The sequence below is a fragment of the Haemaphysalis longicornis genome, unplaced genomic scaffold, assembly GCF_048455015.1.
Source record: "Haemaphysalis longicornis isolate Haplotype H1 unplaced genomic scaffold, Haemaphysalis longicornis Haplotype H1 scaffold_1, whole genome shotgun sequence".
NCBI lineage: Eukaryota > Metazoa > Arthropoda > Arachnida > Ixodida > Ixodidae > Haemaphysalis > Haemaphysalis longicornis.
This window is the reverse complement of record NW_027526203.1, coordinates 428,234,863-428,261,042: the sequence shown is the minus strand read 5'-3', so window position 1 is coordinate 428,261,042 and position 26,180 is coordinate 428,234,863. Positions and strand designations below refer to the sequence as shown.

The window sequence follows — 26,180 nt, the reverse complement described above, 5'->3', positions numbered from 1 at the left end:
TTCACAGTGGAGAACATTGTGATCACTAATAGATTCCAATACACGAACAGTCCTCTTTTTCCGGTTTGGTTGTTAACACGAGATGCGAAATGGCATCGCCACGTGTGGATTAACAAACCATTTGCTGCAAATCAAATAAAGAGTGCTCATCTAAGAATTCCTTGCATTCCTTTTTTCTTGTGCCGCCCAGGGCTGTGTATGCTTGCCAATCTATTGCAGGATAATTAAAATCACCGGCTAGAATGATTGCCGATGCTGGGTATTTGTCCTGGATAGCGCTTAAGAAATTATTTAAACTTTCAACGAATTCAGGAGGGGATACGGGTGGGCTATAACACACCCCGACGGCCCAAAAAATCCACAAAATTTCTATATCGGAACTGGTGGGAACAGGGCGCGTACGAAACGCATTTTTTACGGTCGCTACCACTCCGCCTCCGAGTGTGGCCACCACGTCCCTCCTAAATATCGTAAATACCTTAGAGAGTGACAGTTCGTTATCGTTAATGTCTGGAGTCAACCACGTCTTTGTGCCCAGAACAATGTCTGCAAACATGATTCCAGAAATGCACGTAACTGATATTGTTTTGGAAGCATGCTACCAAAAGTTCACACTGAAATTGATAAATTCTTTGCTAGATTGACGGGCTGATACCAGTTACCATAACATCATCTTTCCCTTGCGGACTAGCAACTGCTTGTTTAGGTGACAGGCTTGCTGTAGCAATTCTTCGTGCCTTGGAAGCAGATTATCTATCTAATTTTTGGCCGAGTCGAACGAATGACACCTGTTTCCGAGAAGTTTATCGAACACAACCCTGTACTTCCCGTCTAGGGTGCGTTTCTCCCGAGCAAATTCTCACAGTTTTTTCCTAACAAAGTTGTATTCGTGGAAAGAAGTCTCCCTCAACGCATACGCGAGGTTCATTTGCCTTCTTTAGCTTAGAGGCGTTCTTAGGAATGTTACTTTTATCTTTGAAGTTCAGGAATTTTATCACAACTGGGCGACTTTGTTCTGGTTTGGGCAGGCCCACCCTGTTCGCTCGTTTTAGTTCCCCTGCCTGAATGACTAAATTTGGCGACACGAATTCCGCAATCAAGTGTTCCCTATCTGCCCAGTTTTCGACTGGTTCCTCGGGAATTCCCTTGAAAAGCAAGATAGTCTTTCGTATTCGGTTATTCAAGTCGTCAACTGCAAATTCGGCCTGTTGTGATTGTTTAGTCTTAATGGTCTGCCGCTGAACCTGAGATTATTGAGCGGCTTCGCTAACACTGGTGATATCCTGAGGCAGGTTGTCGATTGCACTTACTTTGCCTCCCACTTCACTTTGCCGCCTTCTAATGTCGCTAAAGTTTGTTTGAATGTCCTTCAGCTGCATTAACGTGTCCTTGTAAAACTTTTCATTTCACTGCGCTGGTCTTTTAGGAGTGCAAGGACATGGCACATTTTTTTCCGGACCGGTATTGGTCTCAACGTCTCCAGCGCCAATTATGAAATGGGTGACACAGAACAGAACCAAGAAACACCGTCTTCTGGTAATTATAATCTTGTACTTGTTCTAGCATTTCATTAAATATGGTTCACAGGGTGCTTTCGGCACGTGTATTCAAGATTTAGAGAGCACGGGGGGGGGGTCTTAATCCACAGAGAAATATCAGGGAACATGGAGGGAATCCTTAGCACTAACAAAAACAGCGCAGTAGTGGTGATCAAGCTAAACAAGCGATACAGGCTAAAGATAGTGCAAGCCTATGCGCCAGCGACTAGCTACTATGTTGAAGCCGTAGACAGTTGAAGCCGAGGACGTCGAATCAGCAAAAGAAGGGAACAACACAGTTCACGATTGTGATGGCAGACTTTAACGCAAAAGCAGGATAGAAGCAAACGGGAGAAAGGTCAGTAGGAAACTTTGGAATAGTAGCCGCAACAGGTGAGGAGGTACACGGCGGGATTTGCGGAGAGAAATAACCTGAGGTTAATAAACACATTAATCTGCAAACTAAAGAATAGCGAATGGTCATGGAAAGATCCCAAGGGTAAAACAAAAATAAACGACTTCATTTTAGGTGACAACCCAGGTAGCTGCTTTACTGCGGCGTGCCAAAATATGGGCCCACCGCTGCATTTGAGTTTGCCCCAATCCAGCTTGAGGTGTCGTACCAGTGGCACCGGGCGTCGCGCCAGGCGGCCCCGTGCTCCAACGCGACGGCAGATGTGCAGCGCGTGTTTCACAGGGGAGGAGGCAGCGGACCCGTGCAAGCCGAAGCCCCCGTTTCCATTTCCTTCACGTTCGCTACCCAGCGACGAACGCTGAATTCGTGGCCCAAGGAGTCGACGCGACGGGGAAAGCGTGCTTGATCAGCAGGCATCCCGCGGCCGACTGCAAACAAGGAGCGTCTCAGTCTAGAAGCCAAACCCGTGGAAGCGAGAAGCAGCCATCATTTATCTCCTGTCTCGGCGGAGGAGGCAACGCATACCGACAGGGAATCACATATCTTGGCTCTTATTACAATTCGTCATGGGCGCGGCGACGAATGGCTCGGTTTATTTAATCAACGCAAAGGATGCCTGCAGTTTCAGGATGCATAACGAAGATGGAATCGATCTGTAATCGGCGCCGGAATCCATCCGAAGCGGCAGGGCACGCGACCCTCGGTCCCCGCACTTCATCTCGAAGGGCCCCGGGCACAGCAGCCGCCCTCGCCGCCATCGGGCAAGCTCCTCGGGCGGGCGCCGCTGCAGTTGGTTCTAACCGTGGTTGGCCGGGCCTTGAATCGTCCTCCCAGCGAAGGCCACGTGCCCACCTGCCATTTGAGTTGCGGTAATAGTACTCCTAACGCACTAATGATCCCTGCGCCTATTTCTGAAAATTCGACTTGCTCAGGAAGAATAAACATATATCTTCACCTTAAATTTATTTGCGGCTTATGAAAAACTGTAGGGAAGATGATGAGGTGCTTCGAAGTGCTTCGTCGCAAAGCAGGTTACCAACCCACGAGTCCTCTTGGCCAACAGCGAAATTAACAAGATGCCAGATTTTTACAAGTTTTTTGACGTCAATTTTTTGACGTCGCTTTTCCGGGTGGGGTATCGTATACTACTGTAAAAACGCTTCTGCCATAACCGTGGGCATAAAGACAACGTGTATGTAAGCGAAAACGTTCCCGACTACTAGTACTTTAGGCACGGTTCATACATGCCAACCCTGTTTAACGCAAAGGAAGGGCACATTTAAGGTAAAACTGAAGTACATACTCGAGCCTAGCAATATTTGCTTTAACTGAACACATGCACTTAACTGGCTGTTGCAAAAATAGACAAAAACTTGAAAGTCGCTTCTCTAAGGTGAATGCGAGTGGGGAGGGGGCGAGAGGGAGGAGCGCCGCTTGGCTAGTATTGGTTATCTATCTTTTCCTTTTCGGTTAGTTTCGCCCCCTCTTTGGGGTCAACGGGCGCACGTTGAGCTTGGCTTCGTCTACGCTGATGTTGAGCTCTACCAGCATGGCGATGAGCGTCCACATCAGTCAAAGTATGTTTCGTCCATTCAGTGAAACTATTGGGAGGTGATAGAAGCGGTAGATGCGACACAAGCACGGGGACATAAGGCCACGTAAACCGGATCCCGGCTATACATGCCCTAACCTTTTATCCTTAATGTCGTCCTGCGTGCATCATGTGCAGCTACTGGGATCTTCATTTGCACATGCAGCAGCCGCCCTGTGCCTAGGGTCACTGATTCAGCCGCTTCTAGTTCTGAAGTAGCGCAGTGCTGGGTAGAAGCACAGCAGAGAAGAAAAGGACGGTAGCAGACCATGTGACCTTGACAGACGCGATTGTACGAGGCAGAGCACCTAGCTCTCCCATGCTGAAGAGCGGTGCCGTAAAGAGACGACCTAAATAAAAAAAAGAAACAGAAAACACGCCAGCGATGCCACGCCCACAGAGACCCGGCGGACGTGGTCTATGTGGTCACGCGGTTAATGGCACCACCGTCACGCTCAAAAAAAAAAAAAAAAAGAAGAAAAAAGAACCTGAAGAAAATCCCCATAAGCAATTATCCGATAGTGCGTAAGCACCTGGTGCATCTTTCAAATTTGTCACGACAAAACAAGCTGCGATTAAATGCCACAAAGACAACCTACATAATTTTCCGCCCAATCAATAAGCCCTTAAACGAAGATATCAATCTCAAATACGAAGGTAATGCTATTGCACGGGTACATGAGCAAAAGTTCCTTGGTGTTTGGTTCCAAGAACAGTTAAACTGGTCAGTACACGTAAATCATTTAGTTACGGCTCTGGCACGAACAGTTGGATGCCTTTATAAAATATCACACTTAGTACCGCTATGACTAAAAAGAAACATGTATTATTCCCTATTCTAGTCAAAACTAACGTACGGAATCTTAATGTGGTGAACAAAGTCACAAAATAATTACAATAAGCTTGTTGTCCTGCAAAAAAAAAGATATTACGGTGTTTCGAGAATTTTCAAGGGAAATTCCAAGACCTGCCAATTTCACCTTTGTTTTCAAAAGACTCAATACTTAGAGCTGACCAGCTGCATTGCTTTAGACTTGTCCAGATGGTACACAAAAACAAGTTATACATAGATGGTGACGCAGAAAACCGTCATTACCGTGTACGACGTCCAATAAGACGTACACCTAAAACTAGGACTAATTACGGCAAACAATCGGCCACTTATCAAGTACCACATGTCTTGAACATCCTAGGGGATAATTTAAAATTTAACACTAGTGCAACCGTATTTAAGACTGAAACCAAGGTGATGTTTATAGAAAAGAAAGTGAGATATGACAATCACTAGGCGTGTCTCATTCTAAGGAATTTAAGCTGTATTGTGTGAAGACGTGATTTTTTCATAGACATAAGGAACAATCAGTAAAGAAATATGTCGTGTTCTATTGTATCTGCTGGTAACAGGTATTGGAGAAAAAAGTTTTACGTATATTGTATAACTTGGGATTGTCATTATTGGAAATGTACGATTTTTTGTATTTTTCATAATTTACTTATTTTTTCTCTCTGTATTGCTGGATCTTATTGCTAAGCACGCATATTTGATTTGAACATGTCCTCTGCTGTGAACTCCTCTGTTGTGAACTCCAGAGGGTCAGGAGCCCTCGTCAGGCACTCAATGCCTTTAGCTCCTGCCCCTTCAGCAGGAATTGTAAAAACGTCTGCTGAAAAATAGTCTTCTTCATTCTGGCCGCATCTGTCGCCCTTACGCGGAGTCCTCCTAGGTGTTCTTTAAAGGGACCGTGAAGACGAAATATATTTGTTTTATTCGAAAGATTTAGTGTTTTACAGTGCCCTCAGCACTTGCCCGACAGCAAACGATGCTTTTTTCCCTGAGAAATTAATCATTTTAAGCCAAAATTTCGATAATCCCGCAAAATCGGGTGTTTTCGTGACGTTGACAATGACGTATTCAGAGCAGGGCCTTAAAATTAAAAATAGCCTGCTGACGAGGGCTGCTGCTATTTCACGGATGGCCGTTTGGTTATCTTGTTTATCACCCACTTTCATAGATGGCGCTGCAATACCTATGAAGTTAAGACCCCTAGGTGCAGTATTCGCACTTTGCTTCTGGCCGCACTTCTATACCTGCAGTATTTAAATTAGGGTTCATACTAATCGTTTGCTAAACAGAAGCTATGACTCGACAAACATGGTCATGCAAGTAACCGTGCCGCTCATGTCGGTTGATCAATATTGGGACAGGCAAGACCAACGCATCCAACGGCTGTGTTAGGCTATGCAATGCCAGCGGGCAAAGTGCCGGCCTAATTGCTTCGGTGTTTAAGTGGTCGTTCGTAACTTTAATTGTTCACCCCACAATTTTTACTGCTATAAAAAGTATGTGCCCCAAATTTAAGCGCAAATAGCTCGTTCGGCAAGCTTATAAGCACTGCCTAATTTGTGTTTGCTTTTGCCGGCCACGGCCAATCGCACAGCTGGGCATATGACGTCATAGGTTCTGTTGCGGGAAATGAGCTAGTGAGTCGCATGGCTATCCCCCTTTTTTCCCTAATTATATAGTTTATTTGAGTGCACTTTACGTTAAAAGTGGTGTCGGCATGATTCTAATGAGGCAATCTTTCGAATGAACCAAACTTGTATTTTGATTGATTGATTGATTGATTGATTGGGAGATAACGCGCCGACGCTACACAGGCCATGAGGCCCCCCGTAGTGGAGGGCTCCCGATTAATTTTGACCACCTGGGGATCTTCAACGTGCGCCGAATTATCGAACACAAGGGCGTTTTCGCTTTTTGCCTCCATCAGAAAAGCGGCCGCCACGGCCGGAAATCGAACCCGCGTCCTCGGGCTCAGCAGCACAACTCCTTAACCAATGAGCCACCACGACGGGTCAAACTTGTGTTTTGTCTGCATGGCCCCTTTAAGGGGCTCTTTCACTCCCGTGAGGCTTCACCGTTACACACAAAATCAATACGGGAGAGCCAACAGAGCCAATTCTACGTACACCAAGTCACTGTGGGTTTGACATTATCGGTTTGACTGCTATAAAACAGGCCCTAATCAATGTCGGATTCACTAATATACACAAATGCATCACTGGAAAGGCATTTTTTCAGGGTAGTCTAATAGAATTAGTACCGCTACAAAATATAAACGCCCTAGCTGTTCTTTTTAGATTCCCCATACGATCCCAAGTACACGTGTTACCGGCGGGAGGACGGAGCGATTTTGGGGGAAATAGCCTAAGAATATTCACGAATTTGAAAGACTGAAATCTAAGAAAAACCCTTGGTTGATTTTTCTGTCATAGGAATCAGTAAAACGAGAAAGTGAAATGTGCAGCGAAATCTGAAGCTGAGCACGATTTGCGGGTCGGCGGCTGTCTTGTGGGTGTGCTTAGCGAGCAACGTCCTGCTGGCGGGTCACTTTGGCAAACGTGTACTGGTGTAATTTCCGTGACGAATATGACATCAGCGAAATTTAGGTGTATACCAGCATAAAACCCTTTCGTGTTAAAATATAAAACCCGAAAACGAACAACCCCAAGTATAACGTACTCCTTAGTACTAAAGGTTGCTTCCCCACAAGAAGACCCTGTGTGCAGGGGTGCACCCTATACAGGTCGCTTGCTTCGTTGTACAGGCGTCGCTTCCGTGACGGACATAACGTCAGCGAATTCTTTGTATATCCGGGGATAAAACACTTTCGCGTTAAAAAAAAGGGGAGGAGGTGCTATCACACGAATCACGCGATGTATCTCCCGGCGAAGTAGTCCATGACAAAGAGGCCAGTTACTGCCTCCCAGGCTTCCAGCATTTGTCGGTTTTGTGCACAGAACTCTGGCCGGGTCTTCTTGTTATAACGTTTACTAATTACCCAGCGTTCAATTCGCTTGCTCGAAAGGTGCCTCAGCGTAAGTCGAAGCTCGTGGGAATGAAGTCATACTAGTCTTATCATACTTATTTATCAAATGAAACGAACGATTCCTCACAGGGAATATCTACACACAATTGAATATGTATACTTCGCATCTCCAGACCAACCCTCGAGGAAGGAATCTGCAACAATTTTGTTTTATGATCTTTGTTATATTACGACGAAAGCTACTTACCTCTGTGTGACATGGTGAAAGCTGCAGAAAGTTCATTTAGAGTTGCTCCATTAATAAAAACAAAGGGAAGGACTAAAATGTAGGTATTTCTGGTCGTAGAAGAGCCAGCGTAAATAAAAGCAGGACACCCCATGGGGAACTGCACAAAAATAATTCTCTTTTAATAGCGTTGTGCTTTCATGCGCCGAGTCTGGCTCCATTTTTAATGAGATCACTTTTTCGCCATGACTGTACCACAAGTTTCGGGTTATCGCAGAGATGAAACGGAATAGCCCGTGTCGCCGGAAACTTCCTTCAATGCATTTAATTTTAAAATGTGCAAATGTAGTGGGTTGTATAGACACCGACGAAGAAAATTATGCCAGCCTTTACTAGGCCACATTCCATTAAAAGTGGCCACATATTGGCTACACCAAGCTCCTTTCTGCATTCTTTGAATGGCTACCAGTTTGATGTGCAGCAGACGTGGTCTGTCGACTTGCGCCCTCACTGAGCCGACTTTTGAAAACATTTTGCCCAATTCACACTTTTTCCCCCCATTTCTGCCAACCTTAGCGCTTTAATATGCATATTGATGTCGCGGAGTTCCTATTTCGAGCAATAATATTATTTGCGCAGTGCCAGCAGCGCAGCGAGCAGCGGCAAGGCAACTCTCAAAAATTCACAGGCCTCCGAAATCTGACTAAACATGGTTGCACAATGCCGGCAGAATTGCACGAGGTTTAGGGAGGAAATTAGAAAGAAATTATGGCACAAAATCTTGAGCGGTATCAATTTTTCCAGCTTCTCAATTGCGACCTGATGCTGTTCCTCATAAGCGCCTTCTTCCGGACCAAGGTTAGGGTTATCCTGCTTTTTACTAGTGAGGCGCAGCAAGCGCATACTCCCGCGTAGGTGACAGGCATGTAGGCCTACGTAGGATGCTTGATAAATAGTCCAGTAGTGCTTATAAGCTTCAAAAAATAGGAGAAGGGGGCCAGCACGGAGGCGAGCTAAACTGGACATCAAAAAAATTAACCACAAACCCTTTCTTTTTTCGCATACACGAGGCACACCATGAGAACAGTTGGTGTCGACGAATAAAGAAGCGCAGATGGTTCATGGCCAAATTTCTCAGCGTGTATGCCACGAACAAACAACAAGCTCTGGGTTTGACGCAAGGCGACCACTTAGTATAAATGGGCGTCAGGCTTTTTCTTGCTTTCGCTGGAACCACCTCACAAAGTTCTCTAATGGCGGAGGCGACTCGAACTACAGCGCAAGCAGGGAGCCCTGATTCGTGCATTTATAAACAAGAAACAGAACGAGAACCACTGGGTTCCTTTTGCGTGCAGGGCGCTTCAACGGTAACTTTCATATTCCACAACGGTTTTTCCCTCGTAACAGGACCTGGTCGCGGGCCCACGCGCGTATGCTTCAATGCAGAGCCGACGCAAGCTGTGTCTTCGAGCGCACGCAAAAATAAAGTCGCGCAGGTGTTCCCGGTGCAGCGTACAGCTGTGAAACTTCCTCTGATATAAGAAGCAGCCGCGGAAAAAGAGAAGTTGAAATTAAATATAGGCTTGTCAAACCTTGCGGACAATCCGACCTCGAACATGTGGGCAGTGGAAGTGCGTCTGAAACGTTGAATATGCGCGGGGCTTCTTTCGCGGCGTGTGATTCGGGAAGATATGGCACATCGGGCTCATAAACACGACGGAGATTAATGAGAGCGTGCGCGATCGCAGCGGACTGTTCTCAGAAGCGCCCAAAAGCGCTTTGCGGAGATAGGGCGGAAACAGGGTGGGCAAATGCGCGAAAAACAGAAAAGGCCAGAGCAAGAGGGTCCAAGCGTTCCCGGCTTCGAGGCTGGTAGAGTTAGTGGCGCCATCTAGCGGCCCAGAAAAGAAGTCGAACCTGACGCTCTTCTGTGCATTTGACACTGCTCTGACTATGTCAGCGATTGCTTAATTTGTGTCGCAATTTGTTTAGGCCCAGTTCCTTCCCATTTTCATTTTGTCCCTAGAAAAGGCTCTGAGCACTGAATTTCGCCCATTTTTGGTTAAAGTGGTGTAATCGCTTGAGGCAACGTTGTACGACTTACCTGCCTATTTACAAAGTTGGTCTGAAACGGACTTTTTTTGGCTAATTCTTTATGCCATGCAGCGTGACGCACTTCCGAATACCATTCACTTTTTTTACTCGTTGTCTCCATCTTCTGTTATCTGTCTTGATTTACACACACACACACTCACACACACACACACAAACACACACACACACACACACACACACACACACACACACACACACACATATATATATATATATATATATATATATATATATATATATATATATATATATATATATATATATATATATATATATATATATATATATATATATATATATTGCTGCGTGCATACAAACACATTGTAAAATAGAAGATAGAAGTTCTTTAAGAAGGCAGCTGACGACGTCGTGACATCTGTTCGTACTCCTTTTCATGAGGCAACAGATATACTCGGCCATTATGAGAAGCTTGTGATTGAAATTGGATATTTCTGTGACCGCGTTGTCACCCTTTCATGGGTATGATAGCATTTATCGCCGGCTCCCCAACCATTGCGGCACCGCTGGGCATGACAACACTGGCAAAACAGCTAACTCGTTCTGCCTATGAGTGATCAATAGGCCTGAATCCCAATAGCGTGCCGTGACGTAGCGAGTTCACAACGCTCCGTTGCCCGTAGTATCACACTGGATCACTTTAACTCCGCGCCAGAAGATCATTGGCTACAGTACTCGAACGCTGGCCTATAATTGTCTCTACCCCGATCTACGATGACACCTACCTGATGTAATTCTCCGTTCAGGCGTCATCCTATTTTGTCGCGTGTGGCTAGCAGCTGCCTTTGGAAACGCTTAATCTTTCATCCTCAGCGTGGTTAACAGCGCTGCCTCTGACGTATGATATGCCACCGATGAGAAAACTGAGCACCCGTTGTGCCACATTGTGCGGTTCTCAAGTTAACAAGACAGTAGTTATCCAACTCAATGAGTAGATTCGATAACCGCCTGCTTACGGTGCTTTCTAACTCTAGATATTAACCGTTGCCCTCTCCACTCCCCAAAGGCTAAAAAAAACCGACATTGATTTTCGGAAGTGCTGGATCCTGTGTGAACAATTGGTTGCGGAGTTTAACGCGCCGAAGCCACACCTGGGCTATGAGGCACGCCGTGGGGGAGGCCTCCGGATTAATTTTGACCACCTAGGGATATTTAACGTGTGCCGAAATATCGACACAAGGGAGTTTTGTGAACATCATGTGAACAATTGTAGGGACCAGCACGCACGGCATTGCGTTCACCCATTGTGACGGTTTGTCTCCTTCATTTTATTCTTTATTTGGTGCGTGTTCTGTCATTGTCCTTAGTTTTCCTTTTTTCGTTTATAGACTCTTTTTTGGTATTCTAATCCCCCTTTTTGTTTCATGCTTAGGGTAGCGAACCGGGCACTTGTTTGGCTGACCCCCGCACCTTTCCTGTGCCGCTTTTGTTACGAAGCATTCTTTAGCTGCCTCTGTTGCGGTCGTCTGGCCGCGTCGTAACAAGAAGTGGAGATAAATCCGTGCCGCACGTACGCGGAGCGGCAGTGCGCGCTCCTTCACGTGCTCACCATCTTCTAACACCCGACTGGCTGCGGCGCAAAGAGCTACATCCGCGCCGCGCCTACACGGAACGGCAGTATACCCGCATTCACAGTCACGTTATGAAGCAATCGCCCAAAACCGTTTTCGAACTGGCGCGCTGTAGTCGCGCTGACGTCAATTATTGCGTCGTAAACCGTTTATAAAGTTCATTAGACTCGATGTTAGCAGTCAACAATGGACCCTGTAACAAAATCGACAGCATGCATGAGTAAAGTGTTCACACAAAATATAAGTCGTATTTTCCATTTCCAAGGAATATAGCAGTGCAGTCAGACATTTCACAATGGCTGAAAACGATGTTGGGAGTACGGAATAAAGTTTACTCAATATACAAAAATCTTTTGCCGCTAGTCACACACGCTATGGCCGCGCATATCGCAGTCGACCAGCGTAGTGGTTTCTGCGACATCTGGTTGCTTTGTTTTGCACTTAATCATTGGAGGGCCCCAACTACAGCGTCAGGAAATGGGAGCGTTTATATACGGGTGGATCATCCTCCCCAGGTTCCCCCTCGTAGCGGTAATGTGACCGCATCTCAAACGAGAGCGTGTGGTGCTGGGTCGACGACTGACTTGTGTGACGCGTCTTCTTGTCCCCCTCACATTCCATTCTTAAGTAAAAGAATATGAATTAGACTCTAAGTTATTTACTAAACTTTATAGAGTAACAAACGCGGGAAGCTGATGAAGCTGACAGTTGGTTGGTTGGTTGGTTGGTTGGTTGAACTTTATTTGAGCCCATAGAGGGGTCACCATCGTGGCGGCCGATGGCGCGGTCCCCTATTCTCGGGGATTGAAGAAAAGTGGGGAAGAGATTAGAGTCAATGAAGAGAAAGTAAAGGAAAATAAAAACAACCGGGGGGGGGGGGGGGGGGAGAAAAGAAGTAGGAAAAAGACGCGAAACTCTAAAATTTGTTACGTATGGAACAAACAACTGTGGAATAGAACAAGAAAGCTGCTTTTTCTTTCAACCACCGCGCCGATAGGGAGTAAAGGTCTCTGATAATCATCATCAACAACATCATCACCGTCACCATCATACAGTATAGGAGCGGCCAGAAAGACCTTGTTTTTAGGCTGTCATTTCGGGTGAGATTACGATACATATAGCTTCGAAATAAAACTTGGCGATCCCCTTAATGGCAATGATACGGGGCAGTTTATTTGGTTTTGACAGCGTTTGCGTAACTTCTAAACAACATGCAACGAAGACGATGACGTTGTGATAAAATGGAGACGTTTGCTACCCTGCGCTTCCTGCACATTTATACCGCACCCGTGTAAGACCTGTCCCACGGTCCGCATCCGATGCTTCAGGACCCCCACCTTTCCTTCGAAACGATCCTCTTCGTACAGAAGAACAGCGCAGACAAAGAGCTCCACCTATTTGCATTTCTCGGAATAAGAATTCGCACTCGGCTTGCAAATAAGATCGCATTCTTCACGATTACCACCGTACCCGATGCTTGTAGCCTTGTGCGGTTTGGCTGGCCCAGCCTCGTTTTTCACTGATATGTATAGACTCGAGATCCAGCGAAAAAACTTATTGCGGTAAATGCATGTTTGTCTTCTCAAGCGAGTTCAATAGTGTTCGCTAATAATATTGCCTTTAGTACCTCTTTCCTTTAGTACCTCTTTAGTACCTCTTTTAGTACCTCTTTAGTACCTCTTTCCTCTTTAGTACCTTTAGTACCTCTTTAATATTCCTTGGCTGTTTTTTTCTTCTTCGCGATTTAGAAGGTTCGGAATAATTCGAATATGGTAACGTCCTCAATGGGCTCATGTCCTTAGAGACATTTTAATGTGTTTTAAGGCTGTAATTTTTATTATATACGGCGTCATGGTTGTTTGTTAATTAGTTTTAGAATGTGTTGAAGGAGTCTGACATAAAATTGGTCGCCTTTCAATGCGAACCGCCTCCCTTCCCATATCCCTCGCAGGCAAGGAGCGTTCCTTCAATGCCCTTTTTGCCCTCTTGTTCGAACACAAAGCAGGCGCACACACGCGCGCGTGCCCGCACGCACACGCGCACACATGCACACATGCACGCACGTACGCACACACGCACACACGCATGCACGCACGCACGCACGCACGCACGCACACGCGCACGCACACACGCACGCACACGGGCGCACACACACTACTTCGTATAATTTTACCTGGTTTTTGTGAGAACGCATTTTCAAAGATGTTTCCGTGAATGGTGGTAGAGCGAAAATGTTGAACAACAGCTTTACTCTAAATGATAAACAATCTAATTTGCGCTTTTGAATGCCTGGTCCACATTTTCATGTTCATTGCTACCGGTAACAGGAATCAGAGCAATGCAATACACTAATCACTTCAGCCAGAGGGCGCTGCCCTCCATGACTGCCAAAATTTCTGGTGTTGCCCTTCGGCGAAAATAGTTACGCACCCCTGATTTCGACAGAGAACGATGGGATATGCTTGCCGTCCTGCTCTCTTGCAACTCATGACAGCGTTGAGTGCTTTCCAAGTGCTGCGTCTCGTTACAACGGGCCAAGTATCATCAAGCGGCGGCAGGCTAGTGCTCGAAGCAAGACAAATGTAGGTCCGAACACCCTAATGAACACTGAATTGGAGAGCACGCTAAAGAAGCACCATTTGCCCCGTTCTTTTCTCACTTAACGCCCTGGTTTATCTTGGTTTTCTTTTATTCATTGGGCACAGATCCACGCTCGTTAATCCACCGCCTCAACATCACACCGGCGACGATCTATTAAAGACAAATTAGCTTTCAACGTTTAGGCATCCCCGGGCGTGTGTTTTAATTCTGTGCAAATACGGCAAGCAGCGAGCGCTTTGGGAGCCTGAAAGTTTAATGTCGGGCCAGAACATAAATCACGCCCGAAACTATTGCGCCCGCTGCGACAATCCCGCGCGCTGAGCCACCTACGGGGTTGGCTCTTCCTGCGCGATTATGGCAAGGCACAGCTCATAATCGGCTCGAGCGGTACTTGTTCGCCCAGCCTTCGGGGCAGGACTGTTGAAAGCGCTATGCGCCCGCTCAAGGCTGTATAGGCGCTTTCAGTTTTGGTTGTTAAGTTGAGCGTTCATAAAAAGCTGCACTCATGTCGAGAGGATTCCATATAAAGAGATCTTTCTGGCATGAGAAATGGACGTCTGCACATCCTGCTGTCATACTGATGTATGAAAGCAGCACTCCCTCTTTCGTGGCGCTCGGATTTTCATTACGGAGCTATCGTGCTCCCTGGACCGCTGATAGCTGCTCAACCTCCTGAATATGAAGTCAGGTATCTTCGGAAGCCAGCCAACCGCGTTCGATAAATTTATTCCGCCAGCCTTGCACGCGTGTCACTTGGCATGTTTTGTGGCAAACACGGGTCGCCTCAACTATTTCCAGCCGTGGGGCCTAGCGACGTGTGAGCACTCCGATTTCCGCCGTGTCGGCGTTACCACGCCTATCGAACACGCGTACACGCTGTCATAACCACCGAGCATATACGTGCCCGAGGAACGGCGGCGGCGGGCGTCGGGGCCTCGCCTTCCCTCGCGCCAGCCGTGCGACGCCCTCGCGCCGTCTCCGCGCGATGAACGGGATCAATCCGGCGGAATTTCGGGCGACCGCTGGACGTGGCGCGCAGGGAAGCTCATTCGGAACACGTATGAGCGCCTAATGCCAGCGCGCATGCAATGCCGGCTTTGGCGGGAGCGCGGGAAAAGCTCGGCGCGACATCCGAGGAATCTCTGGGTGCCGATGCATGGCCAATGATCCATTGTCACGTCGCAAACTCGGCCCGTGGAAACGATTCGTATCGATGCAGGCGAGCAAGCGGGGCCGAGCTTCCAAAGAAACGCCCAGTCATTGGTCCGCGGAGATCACGAAACTTCCGAACGCATTGTCGTGTCTTCACTATAATGCACTATTAGCGTACTCCGATTGACTCGGCGCAAACTCGCTGGAACCCCATTATGCTTGCGGCGGAGCATTGTCCTCCAGCGGAGTGCGCGCCGGCACCACACACGCAGCCAGCCGCTCACGTCATAGATGATACATTCAATGACCCTGTGAATGCAGACGAAGAGCAGCGGGACCAAGTTTCTGGGCGTAAATAGCTGTAATACTCGGTACGCGAAGCGTCTCGCGTGCACGCCGCCTTCCGGCCACAAAGAAAGTGACAAAGTGCGCTCGGCGCGGATAATGATTTGTTCCCCTCTTCTGGGCTGCCCCGACGTCTATTTCTTTGCACTTTGTTCCAGTGCTAGGGCTCCAAATGTTTACGCGCGCCAGAAATGACAGAATTTAACGATGACAACAAGGCAGGTCGTGAACGGCATACAGGAAGCATTCAACATTCCAAAAAAAGTCCAAGGTACCAAACACGATTGTTTGTAATTTGCGATTTAGCACGCTTTTCAGTTAATTGAATTAATAGCAGTTTGAAGGTATACAGTTTTATCGCAGCATTGAACTTGCGCTGTCCGTTTCACGGAGTCTTTGTGGTGCTTCTGCGATGGCTAGGAGCAGCAGCTCAATGTTATATGTATTAAAACTGCGATTGATGGCTATTCGGTACACCTGCTAGAAGATGAAGCTTCCCGCGATTATGTAGTCGCTTGAAAATTCCAATGTATTATAATGTTTGTTTTTTAGGATAGCTTCGATAAAATACGAGTCACAACCATTTGCTGTTACCATACTCCTCCAGTGCAAGCCCACATATTGACAGCAGGCGGAAATTCAGAATGTTTTACAACTACCTTATTATGACAGGCAAATAAAATTAGACGTAATGATAGAGTCGTCTTTCCAGCAAATTGCATGATGATCTTTCTAAACCATCTACATTAGATTGAGCGCTACAGAGCCCTCGCGAGAAAGGTGGCTTGGCCGCAAAACGTTTTGGTGGCTGCGGCATGGCTGCGGCCGCCGCCGACGGAGCCATCTGGTGATACCGGTATAGAGCTTCGCTGCAAAGTATGATGGGATGACTACGAAACAAACTTGCTCTACGCCGCGGTACTGAGCCTGGCCTGTGAGGCGCGTCGTAGCTTGAAACGGGATTAGTCTAGACCAGGGGTGGGCAACCTGCGGCCCGAGGGAAAGTATTATGCGGCCCCCGGCACGATGCCAGAACCTCCCCTCCCCCCCTTGTCACTTCATATCTGAAGGCCGATATGGCAGTTATGAGCGTAAATGTGGTTAGACAGGAACAAAAAAAAAAAAAAAGGTTGCTTCCAGTTGGCATTGTCCCTCATTGTCACACTTAGCCAGATAGCGTCTTAGCTTCCTTTCTTTGTACAAGTAAAAAAAGCCCCCCCCCCCCCCCCCCCTCACCCCCCTCCCAATTTGCCGTCCGTCCCCCGCCGTGTCGGCTTCATGCCTCTCGGTCCCCCACCTCAAAAGGTTTCCGACCCCTGAACTAGACTATCTGGGTTTTCTTTAGAGTCGCCGAATTCTCGGGCACACCGAACTTTTCATCGGAAATATAACCTTCCGGGTTATATTTTCGAGCACTCAATACCTCAGCAGCACAATGCCTTAGCCGCTGAGCCACTACGGCGGGAAGATGGACAAAAACTGTTCTGTTTAATATGCTTCTTATACAAATGTCCTATCAGCGTTATTGACGGAACCAAACTGAGATAATCTATTAAATGGGATCTTGCATTCCGTGCTAATTGTCACGTGGGCAAACTCAACTGCATTCACAGTTCAATTAAACTCGAAGATAGCACACTAGCCACATTATTCTTTTCTTGTCTGTTTGTTATCTTCCTCTATAGGTAGTAAAATGTATAAACGTGCCAATTTATTTTATGTCATGTGCTCTATGTCCTGAGTATTGCATTTTACTGTAATCATATCATGTATGTTCCAGTAGAAAACTAGAAATAATGAAATTTTGATATAATCTCATCCTAGCTTTTTTTCCAGCCATGATGAATCTTTCTAGTACTCCATTAAATTATTTATTAATTCGTTCGCCTTTCCGGCCTTCTTCAACGCAAAATTCTTGCATTTGGCACCCGAGCAAAAAACGTTTTGAGATAACTGGTAAAAAAGAATATCCTAGTGGTCAGTCGACCCCCAACTTCTTGCAAACCGAACTCTTCAGCGCCATTGACAGAGGATAAAAAAAGAAGGAATACATTTGAGAGTGCGCTGATTTTAGTTCCCGCGAAACTTACCTGACTCTTCTTTCGTCTTCCCCTTAAAAATCAGTATTTGCAAACTTTTGTCAAGGGCGACCTGTCACGTCCGCGCTTGACGCGTTCGCCCTTAACGAGCGCAAGAGATCGCGAAGGAAATCTGAAAACCAAATAGGATGTTCGTTTGACGTCTCGGATGGTGGTGCGTGACCACTTGCGCAACCGTTGTTACCGATGGGTTACTCGGCGGAACCCCCCCTCCCTACGGCCTAGACGGTATAAGTGGCCCCAGCGTGACAGGGTCCCCCGACAGGTCGCGCGTGCACTCCGCGTTCGTCAGAAAACCAATGCCGCCGGCCTTCAATCAGTCCCATCAGCACGGTACTTCGGAAATAATAACAAAGGTTTCCGAAAATCAGGAGTTTCGACGATCAACTAGTGCCCCCAGAATGAATCGGACGAATGACAAGGCGTGTGAAACTTCGTGGCGCCACGCATACTTGTTGCGTTGCTGAGCTTGTCTGGGCTTCCCGCATTGACTTCGACCGACCAGTACGTGTTTGTGAAGTTTAAACTTGAAAGCTCTTATACTGCAAATAACTAAAAATGTTCGTTTGATTTTTTGTGTTCGGACGAGAGACATGCATAAAAACTGCATACCAAGTGTTCTTACAGGTGCAAGGACCAAGAGATACCGAGGAAGAAGGCGCACAAAAGTAACTGTTCATAAAGCAACCACAGTTAAGCATAAAAACACTTAGACGCCCTCCCCATCCTCACCAGAAAAAAAGTTGCAGACAATTTCCTCAAGTTGATAAGAGTCCTCAAGTTGATTCTCTGAAGTCAACATTTCATGCGCTGCATTAAGAAGTTCTAGCTTTACAACGAGAAAAACATTCAGCGCCATTCCGCACATTGAAAGTGGATGACCAGCGGAGCTATTTGTGGGTTATTGGTTGGCCACAAACTCAGGCTCAAACAGCACCGTCGCCCGGGGAAGCGTTCAGCGGGATTGCAGCCACGCCAGCATCTTTCGTTTTCCGCCTCGTGGTATGTGGAATCCCGATGCGCATCGCGCTCATACCCGTGCCACACGTACACGAAAAATGACATTAAATGCTTAATGCCTTAACTTTTAATGGCATTAATTCGCTGCTACACGTAAAAATCTAATGCCATTCGCTCTAATGTCATTTTGGTTTAAGCAGTTCCGCACAACTCATTTACCTTCACGAACACCTTAAATCTGCGTACCCTCGATCCCGTTGAGCACCAAATGAAACCAACGAAACTCTCAGCACCAGCGTGTTGACACGGAAACGTAGCTGAACTTCAAAATAAGGCGATTTTTTGTGCACCCTTGGTGCCGAAGTTTTCAAGAAGACGAAGTTCACTAAAACAGCGGCAAAAACCAAAACATCGCGTCACTCGTCGTGCTAAATTTTTCGGATTTGGCTACCACTGGCAGGCGATGTAGCTGATGAAGCCACTTTTAGAAATGGCTCACACCATTTTTAAGAAACCCTGTTTCCCATGACGTTTTCTTTCACAAAAAAACATTTGTAACCTTTGTAAGATGTTTTTCTCTATGTTAAAGACTTCTGACATATGACTGAATTTCTCTTTTTGGTCATGATCACCATCATGCCTAACACATTTAATGCCTTTGCGGTTTCGCGTGTAGCACGGCCCGACCAGTTAATGTCATTTGGCATCTTAAGGCCTTCAGCACTTAATGCCATTTTTTGTGTACGTGTGGCACGGGTATCACGCTTGGCGTGACGGCCCGATCGTCGTCAGTGGTCTTTTTCTGTGTATGAGTATGAGTATGGCGTCCACCTTTATGAGGCTTCAGAGTGAAATGTACAAAATAGGAAAGCTGACTTACAAAAACCAATTTCACACCTATCTACCTAAAGTTTGCTTGACTTCTAAATACAAATGTGTTGATAGAAAGACAATTTTCCACGGGCAGTACACACCACCATATATTAAAAAAAACTGCCATTGTTCCTAGAGAAATAGAGAGAAGCTCGAAAGCTAGAGAGAGAGAGAGAGAGAGAGAGAGAGAGAGAGAGAGAGAGAGAGAGAGAATTGATCTTTTGCGTGAAAGCTAGAAGTGCGTCCATCCTTCGCCGAAAGTGCGTCGAATTGATCGTCAAACGTTTGAAAGACACAAATCACAAACGAAGAACAAACACACTATAGACGATTTTTCGCGCACTAAGTAAACTCATCTACGAACGTGGTTTATGAGATACAGTTATACTATTGTACTCCTTTTTCGTGATCGAAGGGTGTATTGTCTTATCTAGCACCATTCCTTTTCGCGTTTTTCAGATAACCGTTTCGACACAATTGAAGCCGGGTTTCGCGCACGCGCCGTGTGTCCAGAGATTTTATCAGAGCTTTTCGGTCGACCAACCGGTCTATGGGGAAATGCATTAGTTTTTTGACAGAACGCCATCGGTCCCACAAAGAAAGAGAGATAGAGCGAGAGCGAGAGAGAGAGAGAGAGAGAGAGAGAGAGAGAGAGAGAGAGAGAGAGAGAGAGAGAGAGAGAGAGAGAGAGAGAGAGAGAGAGTAAATATTTATTTCTGAAAATTGGGGGAGGGTAAAGGAGGCTGTTAAAGAAAAGGGCAAGGGCGGCCATCTATAGTCCAGTAGGCCACGTGCCACGACCGCTGACCTAGCCCCTTGGACCAGTGCAGCCTGGTCCTTAAGCTGGCCGCTCCGCAGCACGCACTCCCACTGCTCGTAGGTTGGATGGAAGAGGGGGGGGGGGGGGGGGGTGAGGGGTAACTACGGCACTGCCATGTCAAGTTGAGTGTTGTTAATGGGGAGTTGCAGGATTTGAAGTTTAGGGAGTAGGTGGTCGGAGATATGTGGTGTAGATGTTGGTGGTTGTAGACATTTTTCGCTTTAATATGAAGCGCCGGAGGCAAACAGGTGGCCGAAGCGAGGCGGAGGGAGCTGCTTTTTCCGCTATACGCACAGAAAAAAAAAAACATGAGAGTTAGGTTGTGACAGCTCTACTGCAAAAACGAAGGTGGGCATGTGTCGTGCGTCCATCTCGGATACCAGCAGAGTATAGGCTTTGCCAGTTTTGGTTACTCCCCTGTTAGGATATGTATCGTGTCTCATGTCTGCGGGGGCTTGGAACTGGGCAGCAACGACATGTATGTCTTGCGTTCTTATTCCTGCAGTTGCTCCGGAATCTTCCTCACAGCAATAAAAAAGGTCATAAACTATATCAAAATCCGCAATAATACCTAGAGAGAGAGAGAGAGAGAACTCTTTAATGTGGGCTGGAGAGGTCAGCTCTGCTAGCGGCAGTGCTTGCTACGCCAGATGGAGATGATTACAATGCATTGAAGTGAATGTGAGAATTCGGGAAAGCAGCAATAGAGAGAAAAAAAAAGAAGTTAAATAAAAATGTCACGCAATGTAGTGCAAGGAAAAAACTCGAAATAAAGTTAAGGAAATGAAATAAAAATTGAGCGAATGGAGCCCAGGAAGCGCAGAGCGCCTAACAAGAAAAAGGAGTCAAAGCGTACACGACGACGCAAACGCGTACAGACGTAGCCATGCGCACAATGGAAGAATTACAAAGTTTTGTCTAGTCCTGAATCTCGCAGAAAACGCAGAAGAATTTTTGCCCCTAAATATGAGTCATTGTTGTTGTCCCAGGGTCCAAGAAAGTGGCACAACTGAAGGCTTGCTCCGCGTCGAACACGAGACAGGCAGCTCGCCGCTGAAACTCGCGCAGCGGAAAATCGCGGGCATATACACAACAAGTGCTCGGTAGTCTCGCGCACAGCGCACGTGGGGCACAGTGGTGAATCCTCCCACCCTATTTTAAACTTGAAGCTTCGGGTGTAAGCCACGTTGAGACGCAAACGATGCAGTACACCTTCAGACGCTTTGCTTAGGTCGGGTGGAACACGGAATTTACAGAAAGGGTCAATTCTATGTAGAGGTGGATATCCGCTGCGAGGGTGCTGCCACTTCAACATTTGCTCTCTCCAACCAGTTCGATAGATAAGGGCACAACCATCCTCTCGAGAGAAAGGAAGCTGTGTCGTGTTATGCAGTGAGTGGCCAGCGCTGTCGGCTGCATCACATATTATATTTCCTTCTATTCCCGAATGACCAGGAAGCCATTGAAGCACGATGTAATGGCCCGCGCGCACTACCGCTGTGTGGATTTTACTGATTTCACACACAAGCTGACTGCAGTGGTTGGACAGCCTTCTTAGAGCTTGCAGAGCACCCCGTGAGTCTAAGAAGATCACCCATCGTCGAGCTTGATGTGCACCAATGAAATGAAGGGCAGCCCTTACAGCCGCTAGCTCAGTAGCGGTGGATGATGTTTTATGGCTCAGTTTTTTCCTGATTGTGCACTGGACCGACAGAATCCACACGCCAATGGCACATGATTCTTCGGTCACTGAGCCATCCGCATAAACGTGGGTGTGGCTTGCGTACGCGGTAAATAAATACTAAAGTGTGAAAAACTTCAGTGCAGGTGCGGGCAAGGACGACTTTTTGCTTATTCCGGGAATTGTCGTTATTATATTCCATGGTGCAAGTATCCACAGTGGCAATGCTGGCTTCACAGGTCGCTGGAAATTTGCTGGAAGCAAGTCTTTTACATGGGATGCAGTGGTGGCTGCCAGATGATGCGCATGGCACCGAGTGACGTGGCGTAGTGACGTTCGAAGGCACTCTTGATGTTGAAGCACTGACGCACAGAGGCACCGAGCTTCCCGCAGTGTTCCAATTGTCGACGTGCATTTGGGAAGACCCAGGCACACGCGTAGAGCTCTCGCCAGCACTGAATCTATGACCTTCGAATTTGTAGAAGACAGTTGATCCAGGGCCGGCAGGCTGTAGCGTAAAAGGCCGAGAAAGAGTGCTTGATAGAGTCCAAGAAGAGAGGCCACGGAGCATCCCCAAGATTGTCCACTCAGCATGCGCAAAATGCGCACAAAAGACAAAAGCCTTTCCTTCAGCTGCCGGATATGGGGAGTCCAAGACATTGAGCGGTCAAAGACGACGCCGAGAAATTTGTGACATTTGACATAGGGTATCTGCGTACCTTCTACACTGAGCGTATATCGTGAGACGTCACGCCGAGTGAACGCAATCGCTGCACACTTCTGAGGGGAAAAGATCAACCCGCAGCATCTCAGGTACTTTCGCATCGCCAGGATCGCTCTCTGAAGTACGGCACGAATGTTTTGGCGGTTTTTGCCTGAGGCCCAGATGCAGATGTCATCTGCGTACAGCGAAATATTGACGCCTTGGGAAAGAACCGTTGGCAGGCGTATAAGGCATATGCTGAAAAGAGTCGGACTCAAGACGCCGCCTTGAGGAACTCCATGTGTGACAGTATGTGTTGAAGAACCGAGGCGAGGACCGCTGGACGTGAGCGAATCTTTAATGGTGGGTGGAATAATACAATGATGGTGATATTAGGTGGCACCTGGCAATGGCCACCTCTTCTTTCTCTAATATTTTTAACATCCTCCCGGGCGCGCGATTTGCACAGGAAGATGCTGAAATGAAGCAGTTTTCAGCAGTCGTTCCGCGTTATTGCCTTTGTCGCACCCAACAAGCGGAAGTTCAAGTTCGTTAAGCAGTCCGTGATACCAAGCGATGTCCTGCCCGTTGTAGCCGCCCTGTGCTAGTCCGTCTTTTTGCTTCCATCGATGCTTGGTGCGTCGGTGATACCTGCGCTTTTTGGAGTAGGGCCAGGGCAAGTGGCTTGTCTTGACGCCCGTCTGTACTAGATGACTTGCCAGCGCTCGTGCAGGCGTCTCGTGACATGTGCGCCGGGTCGCTTTTCTTTTCTTGGAAGATATCTGGTATCGGTTGGCTCTTGTTATGCGGGCAGCGATCCTTTTACAAAGGGCTTTTCCTTTCTTCCTCATTTTCACGATCAGTCGGCAATTTTTCACGCACTTCCGTGAAGCCGTCTTTCTGGTACTTGTACCTGCTTTTTGTGGGTCCACCTTGATTCGCTTTTTACGTTTTGACACCGGGGTCTTAAGATCGCCACGTTGTGCCTTGGCCAACCCAATCCCCATGGAAGTTGTGCTGCTGTGATGACAACATCTATCAGGTGTCTCCATCGGTGAGCCTAGGTTTTCTTTCGGTTGTCGATATTTATGATGTGCTACTTTGTTAGCCTGTAGTTTTGATGGGCCTTCATTAGGTCGTTCCTGGCGTGCTGATCTCCCCGCCTCGGAAAGACTGCACGAACGAGACGACTGGTGAGGTGCCCCCACTGCGGTGCCCCCACTCTTATGTCTAGTTCGGTAAACTTCATCGTTGGGAGCGAAATTGTCTGAGCAGTCAACAGAAGTGGCTTCCTCTACATCGTCAGTTGGTGCGATAATTCCTTGTAAGAGAGCAGCTGGTTGGGTGACTCTTGGTTGCTGATGAGCTTCTTTCAAAGGCATCGTCAAATCACTGTTTCTGTTTAGAAGGTGACCGTTCTGCAAAGCCGATTCGTTGATGTTTACGGTACCGTCCTCTTCCTCCGGGGCTATTTTTACAGTGTCATCGGTAGAGTGGTTTTGTAATTCCGGGAACAATCGCTCCATTCTAAATTTGGTCAACAGGATAAGATCTTCGAATTCATAGGCGGCTTCATATTCTTTTTCTAAATCATCCAGTTCGACGAGCTCTTCAATTTCACTGTCCAGTTTCTTTATATTTCATATTTTTCCATCAGGCTCTTCTTGAGGCAAATTAGCTTACCGATTGATGGCGCCTCGGCATTCATCCGTGATTTTCTATCGTTGATCAGTGTGGTGGCGTCGTTCCGGATTAGGTTTCTTCGTTCGGACAGGGCCTCCATGTCGATGCTCGGCGTCGTTAATATCTGTAGGTCGTCGAGAAGAGTCATGGTAGCCAAGAAACCGAAGCCGTTGATTCCGTTGGTCCCCGCAGGCGTCCGTTCGGTAGCGTTGGTGAGGGCGCCTGGTCGTTAGTTGCTTGGTGAGCCCTCAATTGATCCGTGGGTAGTCACGTCCGCCTGCGGCCTGTGGTCAGCGGTCACCGTTCAGTCCCATCGCAGCCGTGTCACTCGCGTCATCGTTGATGGCGGTCCGCACACTCCGTTCTCCAACTGTGTAGATCTTCCCATCCTGGTCACGGCACCATTTTGTTGAAGAACCGAGGCGAGGACCGCTGGACGTGAGCGAATCTTTGGTTGGTTGGTTGGTTGGTTGGTTCCTTATGTTATGGCGCGTACCCACGCGGGGGATTGGCCAAGAAGCTGCCTGTAGTCTGCCATTTCATTGGCTTAAGGCCCGCAACGATCCTGGCGACTTTCCAGCGAATCTTTAATGGTGGATGGAATAATACAATGATGGTGATATTAGGTGGCACCTGGCAATGGCCACCTCTTCTTTCTCTAATATTTTTAACAGTATGCTCGGTCGTTGCGCCATCACTGGTGACCATATAGACGTACCGATGTTGTAGGTAATCGCAGAGCCACTGGAACATACGTCCTCGCAGCCCTACGAACGTCATCTCTCTTCGGATAGCTTCGTGTGTCACGCTGTCAAACGCTGCCTTGACGTCCAAAAAGACAGCTATGGTGATGGTTCTAGCTGCTTTTTGTAGCGAGATATCCACCGCCAGGGAAAGTATGTTATCCGTGCTGCTTCGTCCTCTCCTGAATCCAGACATCTGCGATGGATAAACACCTCGATTTTCAAGGTCCCAAGCAAGCCGTTCTAACACCATCTTCTCCATCACCTTGCCAATACAACTTAAAATTGTAATTGGCCGGTACGAATCTATATCGGTTGCCGGCTTGCCTGGCTTAAGGACCGCAACGATCCGGGCGACTTTCCAGCTGGCCTCAAGGCGCCCTCTCTGCCACGATTCGTTGTACACGGAGAGGAGCTGATGAAGAGCTTTTGGGCCCAAGTGGCGTAGAGCCAAATACGTGGTGCCATCAGCGCCAGGGGAAGAAGACAAATTGAGATTATTCAACGCCCTGGTGAGCTCTTCAATGGTGAAAGGTTCGTCCATCAGCGTCGCATTTGTGGTGGAGTGACAAAACACGGACACCTCCGAGATCACAACGTTGCAGGGCGGAGTGGTGATCTTCATGCAAAATTCTTCTGCAACACTCACTTCACTAACGCCCTTCTGAAGAGCAACCGTCGAGAACGGGTGAAGTGGACTTGACGGGGTTCTTAAGGTGCGAAAAATTTGCCATATACGTGTTAGTGGCTTTCGTGGATCCAGCCGAGAGCAGAACTGGCTCCAGCGCAGTTTAGCGATCTTGCGGATGTGCTTTTGGACATGTTTCTGCGCACGTCTAGCAGCTCGAATGTCGTCCGGAGACGACGTCTTGCGTGCTCGCCGCTCTGCTCTCCTGCGGAGGGCGCGAAGGCGCTCGTACTCACTGTCTATCGCTGATACTTCTTTGGGAAGCAAACAACAACAATAATACCTAGGTATTAGCGCCAACACTGTTTGATAAGTTTCAATGCTACTATACTGCTTTTGGACGTGCTCCAAAAACTCTTGACCTCGACTTGACTTCTTATGGTGCGAGGTGCCAAGGCATGCAACTCGTGCTTAGAAGAATATCTAAGCCCTTGAGCCACAGTTAGGAAACCGTGGTAAATGAATACCTTAGTATATAGCAACTAAAGAGCACGCGCTATAGCTGAAAGTATACTACAGACAAAAATT

General features: G+C 47.4%; 1 protein-coding gene across 6 annotated transcripts in view; it reads left to right on the top strand.

Moving 5' to 3' along the window:
- Positions 1 to 26,180, top strand: part of LOC144155702 (thiamine-triphosphatase-like) — a 496,904-nt gene that overhangs the window by 322,638 nt on the left and 148,086 nt on the right. For 3 of the 6 annotated variants that reach the window (XM_077687307.1, XM_077687308.1, XM_077687309.1), the window contains one exon: positions 1,427 to 1,536. The exons of the other annotated variants lie outside the window; for them this stretch is intronic. In XM_077687307.1, coding sequence (XP_077543433.1) covers positions 1,497 to 1,536 — 40 coding nt within the window. In that variant the 5' untranslated portion in view covers positions 1,427 to 1,496. The remainder of the gene's footprint in view (positions 1 to 1,426; positions 1,537 to 26,180) is intronic. 6 annotated transcript variants of the gene reach the window in all.